Source organism: Solanum dulcamara, chromosome 2, assembly GCF_947179165.1.
Source record: "Solanum dulcamara chromosome 2, daSolDulc1.2, whole genome shotgun sequence".
Taxonomy (NCBI): Eukaryota; Viridiplantae; Streptophyta; class Magnoliopsida; order Solanales; family Solanaceae; genus Solanum; species Solanum dulcamara.
This window is the reverse complement of record NC_077238.1, coordinates 60,847,577-60,870,361: the sequence shown is the minus strand read 5'-3', so window position 1 is coordinate 60,870,361 and position 22,785 is coordinate 60,847,577. Positions and strand designations below refer to the sequence as shown.

General features: G+C 36.6%; 1 protein-coding gene across 2 annotated transcripts in view; it reads left to right on the top strand.

Annotated features, from left to right (window-relative positions):
- Positions 1 to 20,337, top strand: part of LOC129880603 (uncharacterized) — a 38,426-nt gene extending 18,089 nt beyond the window's left edge. For both annotated transcript variants that reach the window (XM_055954695.1, XM_055954694.1), the window contains 13 exons: positions 932 to 1,203; positions 2,016 to 2,117; positions 4,155 to 4,331; positions 4,443 to 4,631; positions 6,704 to 6,945; positions 7,040 to 7,186; positions 11,810 to 12,023; positions 12,406 to 12,534; positions 12,615 to 12,746; positions 16,429 to 16,500; positions 16,576 to 16,755; positions 17,013 to 17,072; positions 19,627 to 20,337. In XM_055954695.1, the coding sequence (XP_055810670.1) occupies positions 932 to 1,203; positions 2,016 to 2,117; positions 4,155 to 4,331; positions 4,443 to 4,631; positions 6,704 to 6,945; positions 7,040 to 7,186; positions 11,810 to 12,023; positions 12,406 to 12,534; positions 12,615 to 12,746; positions 16,429 to 16,500; positions 16,576 to 16,755; positions 17,013 to 17,072; positions 19,627 to 19,701 (1,991 nt within the window). In that variant the 3' untranslated portion in view covers positions 19,702 to 20,337. The remainder of the gene's footprint in view (positions 1 to 931; positions 1,204 to 2,015; positions 2,118 to 4,154; positions 4,332 to 4,442; positions 4,632 to 6,703; positions 6,946 to 7,039; positions 7,187 to 11,809; positions 12,024 to 12,405; positions 12,535 to 12,614; positions 12,747 to 16,428; positions 16,501 to 16,575; positions 16,756 to 17,012; positions 17,073 to 19,626) is intronic.
- Positions 20,338 to 22,785: the final 2,448 nt, after the last annotated feature.

Sequence of the window (22,785 nt, the reverse complement as noted above, 5' to 3'; positions counted from 1 at the left end):
GTCCACCAGATTGCAGCTTGTTCGGGTCATACAAGATTTGATGACATTACAAATGATCATATCCGATAGGTGAAAATAGCACAACTGAAATGAGAGTTGTCTGCCTGATATGGTTTGGTCATTTGGTAGACCTCCAAATACACATGTATGTACGTGTGACACCATGATAATTGGATGCATTAAATGGGATAAAGTGGACTTAAGTTCAAATGGAGGAAAAGTTGTCTTAGAAGAATCTGATAAAGTGTGTGACCATCTCATCTAAAAGCTTTAGCTATTAGAGAGAGCACACTTTTATGTCTTCGCCACGCTCTCTCACGTGCTGGCCAGATTCTTTTTCACTGGCAAGACACATGGAAATTCTTTTTGATATAGGTGGCGGCGAATCTAGGACCTCTAGCACTATGTTGAAATGTGACCGTCTCATCAAAAAGCTTAAGTTATTAGAGAGATCACGCTGTTATTTATTAAGTTATCTTCAACCGAATCCATGCAATGTTAGCCAAGTGTGCATTTGTTTATGAAGATGCTTGGTGTTGGTTGCATTTTCAACTCCTGTAAGTGCGCTTGGTCCTTTAATATTGGGTCATTTTCCTTTTCGTTGATCTTTAATATCTTTCATTGACAAGTTCAATCATCTTTTTTATGCCTTTATTAATTATTTCTGTTTTCCGACTGTTTTACTTATAGATTTTGCTTTTCTGGAGGTGATTTTCTTTGTGGATGATCTGCTGCTGTTAATTTTATTAGTCCTGTAAAGATTAGCTTTTACTTGTTGGTTTTATTTAGTTGGAATTGTCAGTATTCTCTTGTATTATGGTTGGTGTCTAGCGTCAATTCATCTATGACCTTTGTGTTCTCTTTGTTGGATCAAGAATTGTCACCTCTCTGATTCTTCCAAAATTTTGATTTTCTTGTCCTTTTTGGTTAGGCATACGCCGAGTTTCCTCATTATCTAATACCAACGCTGCCAAGGACACAATTGCAAGTTTATTGGCATCCTTAATGGAGGTGGTGCGGACAACTGTTGCATGTGAATGTGTTTATGTTCGTGCAATGGTAATAAAAGCACTGATATGGATGCAAAGCCCTCACGAGTCCTTTGATGAATTAGAATCCATCATCGCATCAGAACTTACAGATCCAGCTTGGCCAGCACCATTAGTGAATGATATATTGCTAACACTTCATGCTCGTTTCAAGGTACTTAAGGCTGGGGGAAGGCGTATTCTTTGGTTTGTTGTCTAGTTGTCTGGTAAACGGGTTAAGTGATCTCCTCTATATATCTTGTCTTTAAGTTGTGTTATTCTGTAATTCACTTTGGAGCCTTGTACGTTTTAGTTTCTTCTTGTCGGATTAGATATGTCAGCATTCTTAAAAGTTTTTCTGATTGTACCCCTTTTTCTTTTCCATCATAATGTTTTTCTTTTCAACCACCATGAGAAAAGATAAAGAGTATATACTTTTGTCCCATGATTAAAGACATCTTGATGTAAGAACTAGAAAGATGCTTGAGAGAATGTTTGTTCTACACTGGAGTTCCGTATATTGAGTTGTTCATTGTTCTTTTATGGAAGCGTGAGATCATTTTCTCCTATAATATGTTCCTATGCCATTGTGGATGGTAGAGAGGTGTTGTTTTTTCCAGCCATTTGTTGAGAGAGGTTTAGGTTATTCAAGTTCTACTGTAGTTAAGTAGGTCTTAATGTATGTTTCTTTAGCGTGAGGTTTTCTTAGCTTACCTTACCAAGATGCATTTCTTTTGACAATAATCTTGGGATCTGTGAAAAAAAATCTTGGCATCTATGTCCATGCAACCAATAAAAGAAACAAAGAGATGGGTCAGTGAAAGTTTAAGCTCATGAATTTTCCATGTTATAGTTAATAGACGTGTAAATATTCTGTGTTTTTGAAACAGTACTATTTCTCAAAAAAAATATTCTCTGTTTTTGGTATGTTTGTAAATTGTCAGCCCTCAGAGCTCACATACTTTCTTTTTGCTGTGTGATTGTTAGGCTACTCCTGATATGGCAGTAACCCTTCTAGAGATTGCCAGAATTTTTGCCACCAAAGTTCCCGGAAAGATAGATGCAGATGTGCTACAACTACTATGGAAAGTAAGCTCACTGTCATAACAGAGTGTAGAGTTGATTTTTCTTTTCTTAATTAACGCCTTTGTTCTTTCTTCCCCAAAGTCTCATTTATTTTTTGGCGAATGTTTTGTTGGTCATGGATATGCTTATAGTTTCTTTGTAGTTATTGCTTCCAATTAGATTATACTGTTAAGCATTAAATAGTATATAACTGATGGCTCAAAGTTGTATATGTAGCAGATTGCAGTTACCCTATTTACCACATGGACTGAACATGTATTGATAACATATGAATTCTAATATGAGTACGTTTATACGTGGTTCATCTACTTCCTTGTACAAAAATGGTGTTAATCATATTTTCTGTTACAACCTAAGTCCTGTATAGTGTCAATGATCTTGGTGCCCTTAAATGGGACCTTCTCTGACACATTGAATTGATACATTTTTGAAAATTCTGCATCTATAAATACTTCTACACATGGTATGATGAAGTATTTTATCTGGTTGCACTTCTACCTTCACATGCTTGGTCAAGTAACCAGTGAAGGTGGATTTGTGTTTTTGGTTCCTCTCATATTTCATTTTTTTTAACAATTAAAAGCTCATATGTAGAATAGTGAAGTTGCCAAAAGTCTAATTATACGTTTTTATACATCTTAAATTATTTTCTAGGGAATGGGCTATGGTCTCCTTTTATGGTCTTTGGTGGTCCCCACCACATGATCTGGCTTTTGGGGCTGAGTTAGGTACAAGGTCCTATTCTTGGTTTGCTCAAAGTCGGGTCCTCATGTTGTGTTATCCATGCTCCAGATGTTTTAATCCCGGATGTGTGAAGGGGTGTTGGAATTCCTACGATCAGTGTTTAAAGGAAAATCCCCCAAAAGCGACAAGTTCCATGGGGATTGAAGCGAAACGCAAGAAATGAAGTGTGTGCTTCTTTGAAGTGAAGTGCGCAATTTACGAAAAAACTAATACAATACTCAGATTGCAATTAAAGTAGTTTATTTCAGCATCCAATATAATAATGCAAATATTAATCCAATCCAATACATAATAATTGCTAATATTAATCCAATTCCTCAAAGTGAAATTTAAAGAACCTACCGCTTCTCGTTTCGATCATTTAGGCTTCATTGTTGAAGAATACACTTATCTGAAGCGCATACTTCACCTATGAAGTGATATCAATCACTTCTCATCACTAAGTGATGGTTTTAGTGGCACTACTGGCATTGGTTGAGAAAATGTATTGTTATCTTCTTGTGTGATCTTGGGCAATCCTCATCTCATGAGCTAGCTTTTGAGGATGAGTTACGCTTAAGGTTCATTTTTGTTAGCATGGTATTAGACTTAAACTTTTGTAAGCCCATTTCACAAACCGTCTTTTCTCTACCTACTGCATTGCCCTGGTTTTCTTTTGCTCAACTTAACCCATCAAGCCACTTTAGGTCTTTCTCATCTCTCTCAATTCAGTCCAACAAGTCACTAACTTTGTTCCAAGGTTACTAGTTGCTACTTCACTCATTGAGCCTCGCTCTGCTCCAGGCCCTCTTCAGCCTATTGCGCATGCTCTCTCCTTCTCCAAGAGCGCCCTCAATCGGTTTAGCATGATCTTTCGCTACATCAGGTCCACTCATCAATCTCCTAAAAAGGACAAAATGTGCAAAAAAAAAGTTTTCAATCTGTTGATCAGTGTGTCCATGTGTGACTAGAAACTGGCCTTAGGTTTTCCATATTTGTGATGATCAATGTTAGGTTTCTCTTTTTGTGATCATCAATGATATTGGTATTTTTTATGTGGTTGTACTCCCGGGGATGCTATTTCATCAGCCAGTGCAGTTTTTTTTGCAGAATTTTTCTTCCACTGAGTTGAATGGAGCTTCGATATTGTTTGCTAATGCACATCCTCTTTTCTCTCTCTTGCTACATTAACTTGATCTTCTTGTTAAATCATACATTTCCCAATGTTACCCATATGTCATTTTTTCAACTTTTGCCATTTGTGCTGGTTCATGTAGCAAACATACATGCTAATCTAATTTGTAATATTATTGCTAGACCTGTCTAGTTGGAGCTGGTCCAGATGGAAAACACACCGCACTGGAAGCAGTTACTATAGTTCTGGATTTGCCTCCTCCGCAACCTGGCTCAATGTCTGGACTTACCTCAGTTGATAGTGTATCTGCTTCTGACCCAAAGTCTGCTCTGGCATTGCAGAGAATGGTCCAAGCAGCAGTAAGAATTTCACCTACAAATTAATTTGTCAATAGTTGAGCTACCAGGTATCTAGCAACTATCTGTAATGGCTGCATTTATTTTTCTGAATGGGTTATGACATACTTGAAGGTTTGGTTCCTTGGTGAAAATGCAAATTATGCTGCCTCTGAGTATGCTTGGGAGTCTGCAACCCCTCCGGGTACAGCATTGATGATGTTAGATGCAGATAAGATGGTTGCTGCTGCCAGTTCTCGTAATCCTACTCTCTCTGGTGCTCTGACTCGGCTCCAACGGTGTGCTTTCAATGGAAGCTGGGAGGTAGAAGTTTTAAGCCCTTCAATAGTTCTTCTTGCTTGGCAAGCTTTGATTTATTTTATACATGATTTATGCATTTGGTTATTGGTTATAAGTGCTTATTAGTTGTGAATATGAAAAGTATGGGAACTTATATTTCTCCCTTCTTCCCAAATATTTTAAGGAGTGTTGACTAGATCAATTCTTTGTCTAACATTGATTATTTTGTTTTTAAAAATATGGAACTGTGGATTTGAAAATACATGGAAAGTAATTACAAACAAAAAGCAATAATTGGACAAATCATGATTGAAAATGTATTTTTCGAGTTTCTAGATTATAACGAGGTTAAATAAAATGGGACAGTGTGTTTATCTTGTTGTGACTGCCCTCACAATATTCTCTTGAGAATGGTAACATGTTATATCCGTCAGCACCCAAAACAGGGCTTGTATCTAATATTTACAAGTACAAACCCCTGTAATTCTTACAAGGAGTCAAAAAGGTTTGCCAGTGATTCTGCATCATTTGTAAATTGTTATTTACACCAAAAATGAAAAGGAGAAATGTACGTACTCTTGATTTTTTGGGTTGGGCTGTTTTTGCATCCAAAACAACCACCTTTCCTCTCCTTCCAAATTGTCCACCATATGCAAGCTGGAACAATCTTCCACCATTGATCATGACATATTCTTCCCCTTATACTGTTCCAGCTGCATATCAGGCCAAAAGTGTCCGTAGGCACCACCCAAGTAGTTTCAGCTTACTGCTACAAAAAGTTGCCAGAGTTGGCTAGTAATAACACAGAGTAAAAGTAAATGTTCATTGTTTTCAGCTTTCTGCTGGTATAGAAAGCATCTACGACTGAGCTGAAAGCCTCTTCTTGAAGAATTTCCTGTGTGGCAAGCTTTTCTTATAACTAGCCATGAAACTTCGGATGGCACTTCGATCTTCCAAATCTGTTTCCAGTTCAAGGAGGTGCTGGACTAACCTGTAGATGATAGATAGTTGTATGCTGCTCTGACTGTATTTTGAGTTGCTTCTTCTTTCCATTTAATCCTGTAATGCCTCTAGCATGCTGGGGAAAATAGTGACTCTAGTAACTTCCCAGTCATTAAGAAGCCTTCTGAAAGATAAGTTAACCCTGGGAGCTCCAAGATTCTTCTGTAGTGGCATTAGGTGAGATAAATAGATCAGGGAAAAGGTCTTTCAGTGCTCCATGACCAAGCCAGTCATCATTCCAGACTGAAATTCTCCTCCCATTTCCCATCTTGAAACCTGTGTTTGCTACAAACTCCTCCCAAAGATTCCTAATGGATTTCCAATTGCCAACTCCATATGATGTTCTGACTAGTTTGGTGCTCCAGTGTCCCAATTGCTCATATGATGACCCCGTGTCTGTAAAGCTTACTTCTTGTTGCATCTCCAAAGCCATTTCATTAAGAGGCCCTCACAATATTAAAAACTATTTTATTTATGATATTATAAATGGTGAGTAGCTTGAGTGTCTGTATCTTTGTCAAAGATGAAAATTAGCTGCCTTTGTGTTTTACACCATAGGCGGTGTTCAGGAACAAATCTATCCTAAAATTGTGTCGAATCAACTTCTTTGTTTAATTTAGAAACTGGGAGTTACTTTGTTTATGATCTTATTCATGGTGAGTACTTTGAGTTTCCTTTCCTGTTGCTGAAGATGAAAATTTAAGCTGCCTTTGTGTTTTACACTTTTCGTGGTGTTCTGGAACAAATCCATTCTAAAATTGTGTCAGTTTAACAATTAGTTTCAAGTCTTTGCCTCCCCTGAAAAAGTAGTCATTTCTCTTGAAGGAGCTCTGACCCCCCCCCCCCCTCGTATATACGTTCACAAACACCTCTAAGGAGCCTTTTTTCTCCTTTCAGTAGGTGGAGGTGGTTACTCATCTTTTGTTTCTTGCAAATGTGAAATACAAATATATGATTATAGTTTAGTCAGTTCTAGTTATCAATCCAACGATAAATGCTTCATATTATTCCCAATATACATCATTGAGTGTATTATATTAATAAAATTTATTGAGTGTTCTGTGGTTTCACTTCTTACTACTGTTAAATTTCAGGTTCGTATAATTGCTTCCCAGGCTCTTACAACTATTGCAATTCGATCTGGTGAGCCATATAGGTTACAGATCTATGAATTTTTACATGCGTTAGTCCAGGGTGGTGTGCAGTCTCAGTTCTCAGATATGCATATTAGCAATGGAGAGGACCAGGGAGCCAGTGGCACTGGCCTTGGATCTTTAATCAGTCCTATGTTGAAGGTCCTTGATGAAATGTATTCTGCGCAGGATGAATTAATAAAGTAAGTACACTATTCTGGCTCATTTCAACAGTATTGAACCATTTGTAAGGTGCAACGTGTAGTCCTCATTAACACATTGTGCTTGAATATGTAGGGAGATGCGCAACCATGATAATGCAAAAAAAGAATGGACCGACGAGGAGCTAAAGAAATTATATGAAACTCATGAGAGGCTCTTGGATCTCGTTTGCCTGTTCTGTTATGTTCCAAGATCAAAGTATCTTCCTTTAGGGCCAACAAGGTACACTCTTCTTAAGTTCACATTGTAGTTTGAGTATTCAATGAATTTTCTTTAGTTTTGTGCAAAAGCGAGAGAGTGCCAACATCAAGTCACTTGTTAGGAGTGTATTAAGCAGTGTTATCAAAGGCAAAAAGCACAAAAAATTCTAAGGTCTGTTAGGCTTTAAGTGCAAGATGCAATTAAAGCTTGGGCTTTAATGAGGAAAAACACAGTTGGAGAAAAAAATACAAATATGTTTGTTTAGCATAAGACTAAAAATTATAAGCTTGAATAGTAAATATATGGTCAAAGAAATTAAAACTTTTTTTTTTTAATGATAAAGTGAAATATCAATTTGTTAAGTGCCGCCTCTTCAGGATTATCACTCAGTGGAAAGGAAAAATATGCCTTAGATCTTTGATAACGGCACTACAATGCTCTCTAGGCGAGGTGAAATGCTCAACATGTTTTATGCCTCGCTTTAGGGTTTAAGCGTGCCTTTGAAAACACTGGTTTTAGGACGTGGAGACGTAGGTCGAATCATTTTGCCTATCATGGGATGGAATGTTAGTTCCATGTACTGGTGTAAAAATGAAATAAAATTTTAAATTGGTAAAAATTATAAAATTGTGAGGATAAATGAAAATAGTGTTGAAAGCAAATGTAAAAATGTAAAGTGGGATGTTGTGATCAAAAATAAGAAAGAAGGGGGAATGGGCATCAAGAACCTGAAAGCTCAAAATCAAAGCCTCCTTTTAAAATGGCTGTGGAGATTTGTTTCTAAGGAAGGACTGGAAAGAAGCTATAATCTCTAGATATGAAATGGAGGACTTTTGGATCACTAAGGACGTGAGAAATCCCTATGGCGTGGGATTATGGAGATCAATCAGGAACCAGTGGCCAAAAATATGGGGCAATTCCAGACTGGTCATAGGAAATGGAAGGAAGATATCTTTTTGGAATGATGTTTGGGTGGGACAACATACTTTGAAACATCTGTTCCCTGTTATCCACAACCTCAATCAACAAAAGTCAGCAATAGTTGCAGAAATCAGAGAACCAGGATTGGAATCTTATTTTCAGAAGATAACTCAATGATTGGGAGATGGAAAGTCTAATGGAGTTCTATAGTGTCTTGGAGCAAGCCAAAGACCCCACCATAGTGGAAGACAGCTGACACTGGTTGAAGACCAAGAATGGGAACTTCACAGTAAAATCAGCATATAGACACCTTGATAGGCCAACTATAAAGTTAGTACCATGGCCTTGGAAGATGATATGGAAGGTCAAAATACCACATAAGGTGGCTTGTTTCTCCTGGTTAGTTGCTAGACAAGCAGTACTAACCCAGGACAACCTCATGAAAAGGGGTAGACAGTTATGCTCCAGATGTTTTTTTTTGTGAAACTGAAACAGAGACAACAAACCATCTATTCATACATTGTAGGATGACAGAGAAACTGTGGCAGATGTTCTTTAATTTCAGAGGTATTAGTAGGGTTATGCCAAGTGACACCTCAGAAGTGTTCGCAATTTGGAACAAAGAAGGCAACAGACCAGGTCACTAGGAGAGATGGAAGATTGTCCCTGGATGCATCTAGTGGACAATTTGGAAGGAAAGGAACCAGAGATGTTTTGAAAGCAAGAGCAACCCTTTCCAGTGTTTGAAGAGGTCTAGTAACCTTTTACTTTTAGTGTAATCATGTAATCCCCAAAGAGGTGGAGGATATTCCTTCGTTTTTGGAAAATTTAGGTGAATTGTAGGGATTAGAATTTTGGTCTTTATTTCTATACTTCTGATGAAATTACTACTGAAATTCACTATTGGTGTATTTCTCTATTGATAAAATGTTACCTTACTCAAAACAAAATGTAAGAATATAAAGAATTAATTGCAATATATGGCATAATAAAGTATTTACACGAATTAAATTAAGCTAGCGTTTGGCCATAGATTCCCAAATATTTTTGAGAAATTAGATTTGGGTGAAGTTTGGATTGAAGTTTCAAAATGTTTTTGGCCTTTGTTTTTTTTGAACTTGGTAACTTTGTATTATATCATAAAACAATACATGGCTTGTACTGAAACCTCATATACAAGTGGCCCCAATTCTTACTGCTGTATGGCTAAATTGAGTCTAAAACATCAATTAAAGAGACAATATCATTTGAGTATAACTAATTACACCAAAAACATAATAGCAAAATGCAATTGAGCTTCACTTTCTGCACGCTATTCTCTGTGCTCTCAAAACACCTAGAGTTCCTCTCTTTCCATATTGCCCACCATATTGCAGCAGGGATAAGTTTCCATCTGCCTCTGTCTTTTGCCAGTACTCCTACTTCCTCCCAACTCTTTAAAGCCTCAGAAACTTTCCTAGGCATAGCCCAGGAAATGTCTTTGAGACTCAAAGATTCTCCATAATTGTTGAATGTACTTGCAGTGTAGAAACAGATGATTAACAGTCTCTAAAGTCTCCCCACAAAGAAAACATCTAGAGCATAAGGTTATCCTTCTCTTCATGACATTGTCTTGAGTAAGAGCTGCTTCTTTGGCCAGCAACTAGACAAAGCAAGATGTTTTATGGGGTATTTTGCTTTTCCATATTTGTTTCCATGGCCAATTGGTAATTTGTTGGCTTGTCTAATCCATCAGTTTATAAGCTCTATTGACTTTGTATACTCCTCTATTATATCCTGTCCACCGTAGAAAATCTTCCCTTGTTTGAAGTCCATTGAAAGGCTCTACTGTGTTGAGAAATTCAGCTACTCTCTGAGCCTCCCAGTCACTGAGCTGTCTTCTGAAGTTGAATTTCCACCCCTTTAGTGTCCATAAGTTTGCTATAAACACTTGCTGAAATGTAACTAAGTTGTAAACATCAGGAAATAACTCTTCCAAATTGCCTTTCTCATGCCAGTTATCCTTCCAAAACCTGGTCTCTCTCCCATAAAAAACTTTCACCTTTGAGTTGTTTTTGGCCATAGTTTTGGGAAACATATTTCACTTTTTTGAAAAACATGAAACATGACTTGTACCCATAAGTTCTATAAACTATCCAAAATACCCATAAGTTCTAAAAACTATCAAAAAACTATAAGTTTGGCACAAAATTATCATTTTTATAGTGAACTAGATAATATATTATCCTAAAATCATGTTGTGGCAGGTTTGATTTTTTGGAATATAATACAAGACTGTTACCTTCTCAATAAATAAATAAATATTATCCTAAAATCATAACATGATATTTTGATAAAAAACTACTAATAACACAATTACTAGCTACTACAATTTGTCAAAACAATTATTTACGAAGATCCATCAATGAAAATAAATAAATAATTACAACGGTAGTAACTAGCTATTCTTAATATAATCTTCCCATATTTTACGAATAATCTCTTCACGGAGAGCATGCATTTCCAGATCACAGACTGAAAAGGATAGCTAGGAAATAGTTGGGTCATAAAGAGGTGTCTTTTTTTTTTTAAAAAATAATAATAATATATATGAGTTTGGGCTAAGTTTTAATAGTTTAAAAGGAATCAATAGCTATGTTTTGGCCCAAAAACACGTTTTTAGCAGATTTTGGGATTTGACTTTCAAAATTTACCATAAAACTAGACAAATTCTATGGCCAAACAGATTTTGCCAAATTTCCCCCCAAAAGTGCTTCCAAAATCTATAGCCAAACGGGTCCCTTAACGAATTCTAAATTATAGACCCACACATATACATTAACAGACAAATACCTACAATTTTAAACTCAAGAAAATGTGTTTACAACATGAACTATTCAGGTCGTGAAGTATGCACAGAATGGATGACCACCTATCGAAGTGTGCGATTCTTTTCCTCAAGGTAGCCTTGTTGCCTCTAGAGCCTACTTCACATCCGGGGATTCCCAATTTTACCTTGATAAAAAGTATTTCATTGTGGGGGAAGATAATGTAAAAGAAATATATCCTTATTAGACAACTTAGGAGCAACCTTAGCTAGTATGCACAGGACAGGTGGCCCTCTATCGTAGCGTGGGACTCTTTTCCTCATGGTAGCCTGTGGTCTCTAGAGCCTGCTTCCCAGCTGGGGATTCCCAATTTTACCTTGTTAAAAAGTATTTAATTGTGGGGGAAGATAACATAAAAGAAATATATCCTTATTAGACAACTTAGGAGCAACCTTAGTTGCCTTATGTTCTGACAACCATGTCGGAGCCCTTAGCGCTCTTGCGAAAAATAAAGCGTCTCTTTGAACTTACAAATGTTTAGGGATGCCACTCCACAGTGGTATGACACGATTCCTTAAAATCACTTGATAATTCATAGTCGTTCACTTGATGGGGAAATGGTACATCACGCCAACTGCTCGACTGACTCTTGGCTAGAGCAGTTGGTGAAGGTAACATGGAAAATGAAGTCTTAGTAATAAAAACCGAAATATTTATTCATGATCCTCAATTGGTATTAAACCCCGGTTTGCAAGCATTTCACCCAATTATTTACCATTTTTGGTGTTGCATTGTCTTTGTCAAGATCTTCAACATTGTTGTTTTTCATCTTTTACGTGCTAATATGATGGTTACTGTTCTTAGACTCTTCAAAGTTTTCTATGATGTACTGAATAAAATTCTACATATTAAACAGTGCAAAGCTAATTGATGTCTATCGCACTCGGCATAATATAAGTGCGTCAACTGGACTCAGCGATCCGGCTGTAGCCACGGGTATCTCTGATCTTATGTATGAAACTACCAACGCAAAAGCTGCTGAGCCTGAAACAATTGATGATGACCTTGTGAACTTCTGGGCGGCAAATCTTGGTGATGATAGCTTGAACAATGCACCTGCAATTAACAGGGTAAGTATTTGAGTGATGTATCGAACCTGAAAACTGGTCCCTTCACCTTTCTGTTCTGGCTGTCAAATTGTACAACTTAATAAATCAAACTAAAGAAACATGCTCACAACTTTTCAGCTTTCTATGTCATATGTACCTTAGATACTTATATAAGGTTTCTGTGGACATTGAGTTGACACGACAAGTTGGACAGCCAATATGTTATCTACTGTCTAGTTTCATTTAGAAATCTGTTCTCTAGATGTATCTCAAGTATGTTTTGAATTGTATCTGAATTTGTTTGGCGTAGAACTCTTTCCATTTAGCTCAGAAACATATATATGTAAAACCTTATATACAGTTGGAATCTTTCATGCTTGTTAAAAGGTTCTTTCATCCCTAGGTTAATGAGTTTCTTGCTGGTGCTGGTACTGATGCTCCTGATGTTGAGGAGGAGAATATTATTTCTAGACCTTCCATGAGTTATGATGATATGTGGGCGAAGACTCTCTTAGAATCCTCGGAAATGGAGGTAATAATTCTGGAGTATATGCTGCTTTTGTTTACTCCAACATCGTACAAATGATAGATTTATACAATTGGTGACTGCAGGAAGATGATGGACGATCATCAGGGTCTTCCTCCCCAGACTCAGTAGGGTCAGTTGAGACATCTATATCGTCCCACTTTGGTGGAATGAATTATCCTTCGTTATTCAGTTCTAAGCCATCTACACAATCCAAGGTAGGTAGTTAGCATTTTAAGTCTGCTTTAAATTTAATGCATTGAGAATGTTTATGGTATGTTTGATGGAACTCCTTATCTATACATGTTAATGTGGAAAACTATTTTAATTGATCTCTTTTGTTTGTTCACCTTTTAACTTATTCCATTTGAAAAGAAACATTGGCCTAAAAAATTGATGTTTGATGAAGAACCATATGGTTTGATAAGATATTTGACCTATGTTATATAATAGTATACAACTATACCGATGACCCAGTGTCATCAAAAGTAAAAAGAGCAAAAAAGTTCTAAGGTCCGTTGGGTCTCTAAGCGCAAAAAGCGTGGGCTTTAATGAAAAATGGCACAAAGGGAGAAAAAATATACAAATATGTATGTTTAGTCCAAGACTGATAATTTATACACATGAATGACAAATATATGAACTAAGAAATTGAAAAATAATTACGATAAAGTGAAATATCAATTTTTTTAGTGTCATCTCTTCAGAAGAGGTTCATTTGCAAGGAAATGTATGTCTTAGAACCTTGATGACGCTAAAGCGCACATTAAGCAAGGTGAAGCGCTCAACACGTTTTGAACCTCGTTTCAGGGCTTAAGCACGCCTTTGATAACACTGCGATGGCCACCTTCATCATTATGCATAAACGAAAACCTCATTGATAAAGTTATTTCTATTTGTTCAGGGCTATGTTTTCCTCACTGATTTGCTAAAGAAAGAAGAAAAGAAGAGATGTTAGGAATGAATTGTTTTATTATTCCCTCAAGCATGTTTGGATTTAAATAGCATTTACAAGTAATCCTGAAAAGGAAACGAAAATAATCCTTGAAGAACAAAAATAATTCCTATTTTCAGTTACATAGTTATAAGGACTCTTAAACCTTTCCCATAATTACAAGGAATGGGTTCTTGCCATATAATTAATTTCCTAATTCTTAACAATCCCCCATTAGTTGGAGCATACATATTGTACTCCTAACTTATCACATTATTAGAAATAAAAGACAGCCAATCAGAAATGTCACAAAATCTCCTGCTCTTTAGGGTGCCCTTAGTGTCAAGGAACATGTACTAGGGTGTATGTGCGACTCGTTTAGATCATGAGCTGGCACAAAAGCATAAATACAAATATATTCACTTCTGGAGTAACGAAGGGATTTTGTAAGAATATGATAATCTGAGTTGACAAAACCTGTCACAATGCACCAGAATTCAATCCTTTATCGAATAAAATGACAATCTACTTCTGTAAGCATTGTTCTTTCATAAACCCTGGATTCAAAACAATCTGTATTGCAACTTGATTGTCACATTTCAATTTTATGGTAGTGTTGTCTATGGCACGCTTATATCTTGAAGCGAGACACAAAATATGTTGAGCGCTCACTTCGCCTTGCCTAGCGAGCGCAGTAGTGTCGTCATCAAGGCTAGAAGACATACTTTTCCTTGCCAATGGGTGTACTTGCCAATGGGTGTACTCTTGAAGAGGCGGCACTTTGTAATTGATGTTTCACGTTATCGTAATTTTTTTAAATTTCCTTGACCATGTATTTATTATACATGCTTATAACTATTCATCTTGGACTACACATACATATTTATATTTTTCTCAATTTGCGCCTTTTTTCATTAAAGCCCACGCTTTATTTGCGCTTGGGTCCCCAATGGACCTTGGCATTTTTTACCCTTTTCGCCTTTGATGACACTGTTTTATGGGTAATAGATTGAGGTGTTCGATCCCTTGCATCCGGTGAAGGTAGGATTTCAGTTCCATTAAGAGGGGGAGGTGGAGGAAATATTCATTCCCTCGATTTCACCTGCAAAATCTCCCGTTGCCCCACATACAAAAGATAAAGTTGTTACCACTTGGCTTATCTTCTATTAAGCTTGACATGCCAAACAGTAAAATCTTCCTATGAAAAATAAGAGTCTGATGGTATATATTTTGGAAAAGTTTGATTTTTTATCAACTTTTTACTGTACTTCTCAGTTTCTCTTCTTTTTCAACTGCTTTTATATTTTTTGGGGGTGGGGGCATGGCATGTTTACTCTTCCTATCATGTTCAATCCCTCAATTCACCTGCAAAATTCCCTCCTCCCCTACATACAAAAGATCAAAGTCGTTACCACTTGGCTTATCTTCTATTAAGCTTGATATGCCAAACAGTAAAGTCTTCCTAAGAAAATTAGAGTCTACTGGTATATAATTTGGTAAAGTTTGATGTTTGTCAACATTCTAGTGTAATATATTTCTTTTTCTTTTCAACTGCTTTTATGTGGTCATCTCTTGAGAAATATGGATAGAATGTTGTGCGAACCAGTAATCATGACTAGTGTACAAATTGTTTGTGTGTATAAATGTACTTAAAATGTTCTACATAGAAGCACACAAGTTGCTTGTGTTTAACCTTCTTTTGGATCACCATAGAATGTTAACTTGCTGAGACCGCACAACTATGGTCTCTCACTCATAATTTGAAATGAGGAGGGATGTGTTTAACCTTCTAGAGGTATGGATGTGATACCTCTAGGTTCGCTTTCTGTTTTTGTTTGTAAAATAATCTTCAAGTGAAAGAAAGGTTACATTAAATTAGAAGGAAAGAGCTTGTGAATTAGGATTGCTAAGGACTAGGTGAAGTGCAATAATCTTAAAAAGCGATGGCAAGAGCATGTTCTCTCTGGAGCACTCACAAACTCAGAAGTACTCCATCACCTGGAGTTGAACACCTGTAGACTATGACACACTTGGAGCCACATGTTAAAGCCAAGTGTAATTCAGCTGTAACAAGGAGACTTAACAAATAGCACCCGAAAAAGATTATGCAACACCACAGGTAGTTGACTAACCTAATAGGTCTTACGAATGAAAAACCCATGATGATGTTAAATTTTCACTGTTCACATCATTTGAGGACCCATTCTCTGGTGACAACAAACTATTCAATTGAGGGAAAAAGATCTGAAAATTTGAGTTTTTGGTCTTAGTTTAGTTCTGCAAGACAGCATCTGGAATCCAACCAACCCTGATGGTATACATCGCAAGGCATGCTATTTTAGTACTTAAGACTGACTTTGCTTATATAAGGGGGATATATATACCTCTCCCAGCCATTTATTCATTCTAAAAGAGTAATATTAGGTGAAGATAACAGATTATTTTGTCTTTCATCATGTAATGGGGTCCATAGGGAAATGTGATTAAATGATATTACTGAATTCTGATGTTTTGTCTCTTATAACTAAACAAACAGTTCTGTAAGGATCAGTGAACCTGATCAACACATTTGAGTGTACATGATTAGTGAACTTTCTTGAACTCTGTGCATGTTATGAATGGGAGAATCATACTATAGTAGTGGTGAAGAGTTTGGATCAGAACGAAGTCCTGTTTATTTGATTCAATAAATTTGCTTATATCTGACTTTGGTCCCAAGTAATACATACACTGGGAATAGAGTCTGCCATGAAGTTGGGACTGACTTAAAACTTATTTTTGGTAAAATGGGTACAAGTCATATTTTCTCCTTATATCCAAAAAAGATAAAAAGAAAAAAAAAATCTCTGATACTCCAATTGCATTGCTTCTAGTTTTGAGCAGCGATTCCATCATTGTATTTCATTTTGGGTTCCTTTCTTTTCTGCCTGTGTTATTATGTAAAAGTTCATTGTTGACTATGATAGGGGAAATCTGGTGGGAGCCGATATAATAATAATTCCTACAGTGGCTCCTCATATGATGGTCTGGGCTCCCCTGTAAGTCCTCCTAGTCAATCAATTTCATGTCTTCTGTCATGTGAGATGCAAGTCTTTCATTAAAGGAATTTGCAGATAAGAGAAGAGCCTCCTCCATATTCATCACCTATTAGAGAAAGATACGAGTCATTTGAGAATCCCTTGGCTGGGTCTGATTCTCACAGTTTTGGATCCCATGAAGAAGAACGAGTTTCTTCCAGCAACCCAGAGTCTGGTACAGCACTTTATGACTTCACAGCTGGTGGAGATGATGAGGTAGGTTTACCTTGACTACTAGATGTTCTCCCCTGAAAGACTGGTTAATGATCTAATTATCCTTTCTGGTGGTATGTGTAGCGAGCATGAAGACACCATTTGTTGCTTTTCGTGCTAGCTATAAAATTGTACTCCTTAACATGTATTCTGATGTTGAAATGTTGAACTATGTCCAAATTCTACTTCATTGTATGTTGGTTCGTTGGGTTCACTGGAGATGCAAATATTAATTAAGTTTCGGATTTTCTGAGTTGCAGCTAAATCTGACAGCGGGGGAAGAGTTGGAAATTGAGTATGAAGTAGATGGCTGGTTCTATGTAAGTAATTCCTATTGGATATTGTAGAGCCACTCTTCTTTGCAAATCATGCATCTAATGTGATTAAGCTTACTTGTGTCATCATAGTATTCATCGCATATTTCACATAATTCACTTTCTTTATGAGGAAGATACATTGGACCAGATCTCTTCATTGCAGTGTGACATTGATCCAGATCCTCCTTTTCCAAGTGACAATCATACTCTGTTCTTGCTTACTAAAAGTATCTTTTGCGAAGTATCTGTCCTTCCACTTTAGGAAGAATAAGGGCTGCATAGTATTTCTGTCACATTTTACTTCCTGTGATAATCCACATGTAAGAAAAGTTTAAATTTATTTTTGTGTTAGGAAGTAAGAAATTTCACTGTCACATCTATGTTGCTCGGATACGGGTGCGGGTATCCGATATAGGTGTGCATCTAAAGGTCGGATTCGTCCTCACTTTAATTTTGGGATCTTGGAGTATGGATCTGAGTGCGGACACGGGTGTTAGAATATGGCTAATAAATATATAAGAATAATATGGGACAGTTATTTAAGATTGTTGACAAATAACTTATTTGTTTATTACCAAGGTGATTTAAATCCATTTTTGTTAATTAAGTTGAATGAAAAAATGTCTATTGCGTAGTATAATTGCAATAAAAATAGAATTTTGGTAAATACAATAATATAGTATATAATATACTTTGAATAGAAAGAGGTAATTATAGCTTGTTAGGAATTTGGTTAGAATCTATCATTAACTATTTATGCTTCTTGAGCTTTGTTAAAGTAACTAGAAAGCAAAAATTATTTGTGCGTCTTTAATAACTAGAGAGCACAAAGTATTTGTTAGAATAGAAATAAGTATATACAATCCTACTTAGAATAGGAATAGGAATAGTATATAGAATGGAACTTGTGTGTGATAATCAAGCTGCCGTTCATATTGCATCAAATTCAGTGTTTCATGAAAGGATTAAGCACATTGAGACTGATTGCCACTTTGTCAAATGATAGTTTAGGAGATATTGTTACAAAAATTTGTAAAGTCAAGTGCTCAACTTGCAGATATCTTCACCATGTCCCTCACTAGTCCTCATATTAATTACATCCGTAACAAGTTAGGTACGTATGATTTGTATGCACCAACTTGAAGGGGGAGTGCTAGAACAGGAATAAGTTTATATAATCCTACTTAGAATAGGAATAAAAATAGTATCTAGTATCCTACTTGGTAAATGATTGTATTATAGTGTCTATAAATAGAGTCTGTGTAATAATGTAGATACACAATTCAATAATATCCTTCTCCAATGTTTCTCACAGTATTTGTGGTAAAAATTAAATTTTTCGTGAACACTTCATATTTTATTCATAAGTTATATTTATAATGGCAAAGTGTTCTAGTACTTTATGTGAATATTTATGTATCATAAACCAAAAATCAAACCAAATACCCAATCAAGCTATACTTCTTGACCATAGCTGTAGTCAAAGCACCCAAATTAGGTTGACCAAATCTGGTGGGGATCCCACACCCATACCCAAATTGCATCGGATAGACATGGGTGGTGTAGCTTTTGAAGGATCCAATTCAACAGTGTCACATTATCGAAGTATGACTAGTAATGTGATTAGCTGTAGTCACGCTTTTGTTTCTAGCTCTGGATATTAAATCCTAAGATATATGATCATACAGAAGTATGACTAGTAATGTGAAAACTTAGTGCATGAATCTTCTCATGATCAGTAAAGTTGTATTATTGTGTTTCACATATTAATTATGTCGTCATATGGTCGGAATGCTCTAAATAGATATGTAAAACTATGCCTCTACTAGAGCTTATGTTTGTATATTACATATTTAAAGCTAAAGGAAATGGTTTAGGCTATGGTGAGTTTGTTAAAAAGTATCAGATCTATAGATTTAAATTACAAGGTTCCATTTCCTCTGCACTCATCCCTGTATTATTAATCAATAGTATCGGTGGATGATCTGAGTCCCAATTAAGTAATCCTTCTTCGCCCTCCTGCTATTTGCTATTCTCTCCATTTCATTTTGTTTGGCACCCTGTCCTTATTTGTCTATCCCTAAAAGATCAGCACTTTTATGTATTTAGAGCTACTTCAATTTTACATGTCCACCTTGCCATTCACATGGCTGTTGTAGGCACCACTGGGTGTCAAAGCAAATTGTTTGATACAAGTGTGTATGCATATTTAACTTATGCGTCAAAAGTCTTCCTCTCTTTCTCCCTTTTGAGTCGAACAATGCCAAACAAAGTTGGGAAGGACCGAAGGAGGGAGTAACAAGTTTTCCAAGAAATTTGTGGAGACTCTATCTGATAGCTTGTATGTGACATATACGTGCTTGGGAAGATCCCTTGATAAGATTATCTGATAATCAAACCATATTTTTGCCGGGTTTATTGCAAAGTTAACTGACTGCACTCTTTCCCTACAATTCCTTTTATTTGTCCTCTCTGCGTTCTAGGGAAGAAGGAACCCTGTAGAAAGTGTTGTCTCTGATAATTATTTGGTGACACTGATGGTGCTAACTTGTTTCAGGTCAAGAAAAAACGCCCTGGAAGAGATGGGAAAATGGCCGGCCTTGTCCCTGTACTCTATGTCAGTCAATCTTGAAAGCACAACATTTATTATCACAAGATCCAGTTAGTAAAATCTTGTTTTGCACAAACTGTTGAAGTAACCACGGCATGTAGAGTTTCCTTATCAATGCACTGCTCGATGGGTTCCGCTGTAATCATCTGAGGTAAATGGACTTGACTTCCGGGAATATGCTCCATCTATTTATCAGAGAAGCTTCTGTTTCTCTGACGTCGTCGTAGCTGACGATCCAATGGATATGACTTTATGCTTGGTAGGCATTTCATTACAGTTTTTAAGTGTGTACCATAATCCATACGTGATGTATTTAGCACTTGTATTTGCTGTTTTGTGCTCAGGAACCATCTCACACCTAGCAAGAACAATTTTTGGACAGTAGTATTCTTTTAGGGGGTGTAATTATCATGAATTCTTTCCCGTTTGGTCATGTTTGGCTTCTTGTTATAAAAGATGGAAGCATGGTTTGTCATGTGTTCATTCTTGTCTATGGTCCTCGTTGTTCATTTTTCTCTCATCTCAATACAGAAAGTTTGTATGTATACGTCGCTGATAATTAGGAATTCTTGGTTTTCTGGGACATGCAACTGCTGTGATGTGTTTTTGATCCTCTTGTGTGAATTAATAGATAATTACAAATTTTGATTCCCTTGATATTTTTACTAGCTGTAGGTATCCTATTTTATTCAGTTCTTGACACAACTTTGTTATCCATCAGAACTTGGCTGTTATAACGATTGTCAAAATGAGTTGCAACATTTTAAACTTATCTTTTTATACCGTTGAGCTTACCAGCAATAAAGAAGCTTTTGACGTATCTGCTGCTCCTCCCCCAACATCCCCATCCTCCAAAAAGTCAGACGAAATAATAGGGAAAGGACAAGAAAGCAGGATTTTGTCCCTCCATTTCCATCCCCCTCCCCCCTCCCCCTCGCTTGTTTTATGTGCATGTACACGACACAATTTAAACAAACAAAAGTTAACAAAAGGAATGATTCTAATGAGCTTATCTTTCAAGTATTGTACATAAAAATTCGTATCAAAAGAGGTAAGGAAAAATCACATAGATATTGTCTTTAAGACCCTAATTTACAATACATGAATTAATTATTTTTTAATTATAAAATATAATTATTAATTACAAAACACAATAATTTGATATGGCTAAGCTCATTTTTTGGGAGGAAAGTTCGCTATCTATTTTTTTGGGATTTCCACCATTAAACATATTCCTTATTTTAAAAAAAAGGGCAACCCGGTGCACTAAAGCTCCCGCTATGCGCGGGGTCCGGGGAAGGGCCTGACCACAAGGGTCTATTGTACGCAGCCTTGCCTTGCATTTCTGCCAGAGGCTGTTTCCAAGGCTTGAACCCGTGACCTCCTGGTCACATGGCAGCAACTTTACCAGTTACTCCAAGGCTCCCCTTCAAACATATTCCTTATTTAATACATTTAATATTGGGAAAAAAAACAGTTGTATCCAAAAGGGAAACTATTTACAAGTGGCTACCCTTTTACTTTCATACGCTCTTTCCTTTTTTATTCTTTTGTTTTTTATTTCTCTACTTCTTATTTTTTCTTTTTATGTTTTTTTTAATTCATTTACATTTTTTAAAATGATTTTATTCTTTATTTTTTTACACCATAATCTGATTTATACTCAATTTCTATTTCATATTTTGTAATGATCCTCCGGGTCATTTCTTTCATCTTCCGACTTTTTCAGCTTTTAGACATTTCCTGAAGCGACCCCAAGTCATTTATGACTTGCCGACACTGACAATTCGATTGCCTGGGCGTTCGTTTGAGTTTTATGCCCGTTTCCATGTTTTGGAGTTTTTATAACTTGAAAAGTTTACTTTGGTCATAACATCAAGTAAATGATCTCAGAATGAAATTCTGACGGTTCCATCAGCTCCAGAATGGCCAAATTAGGTTAGTAGCATGGTCAGCACGAGTATCAAGGCAATCGGTACAAGTTTGAAGCCATTTGATGCTTTTGCTTTTGAAATTTGGCATAGAGTTGACTTTGGTCAATATTCTTGGTAAACACGCTTAGATTGAAATTTCGTTAGTGTAGTTAGCTCTAGAATATTGAGTTTTGGTCTAAAACGATCCTTCATTCACTTTTGAGGCTTTCAGTCCAATTTTGAGGCCCGTTGTAGAATTTGGCTAAAAATAACATTGGAAGTGGGACCCACATTCAGTAGTAACACATCGTATTGAAATTTTGACTACACCATTGAGTTTGAAACATCGAATTTGGTGGGGTAGCATAGTTCGCTTGCGTGCACGAGACTTCGAACGAATTTCGAGCACCCCGTCGGAGTATTTGAACTTGATGAATATCAACATTTCAGCTGATATCTGGTGCCCACCAATTTGGCCTTCTCGCGGTGAACAGTGTTGCGTTCGCGAAGGCTCTGCTTAGTTACTCTCCGCATTCGCGGAGGTCCGATGCATTCGCGAAGGGTTTGTTGGTTACTCTCCGTGTTCGCGGAGGTTCGGGGCATTCGTGGAGGTCTCAGAGTTTATGCTCTACGATCATGGAGCACTGTTCACCGCGATCACGGAGAACAATTTTGCCGGGTCCTATTTAGTTATTTATATGTCGCAACTAGCCATTACAAATTATTTCAAAGGACGATATATCCCTCATTTTAAGCTTAAATTTGGCGATTTAAAGATTCAACTTCAAGGAAATTTCGTAGGGAATCTGTTTGTGAGATCAGAATCTCGATTAGGAGCTTTGTGTGAGGTAAATTAATGGATTTAGCTGCTGTCGTTAGCATTTTCGAGTTGTGATTGCTATGAATTTTGGAGTTCTTCTTCATGACCATTTTAGCTCCATTTGAAGCGATTCTTGAGTGTAAGTTGTGGGGTTTTCTGCAAAAAATATCGTGGTGTGATTAGTTTTGTCCGTTGAAGCATCATTTGAGGTAAATTCCATCCTTAAATGACTACCCTCCTTATTGAATTATCCTTTAATGGTGAAATTATGCATGGGTTGATTTATGTATTTTTCGAGCAATGAATTGTGCTAAAAGTTGGAACCCAAGTTCTTTAATCCCAAATACACCTTTTCACAGAGTTGAATTCGGA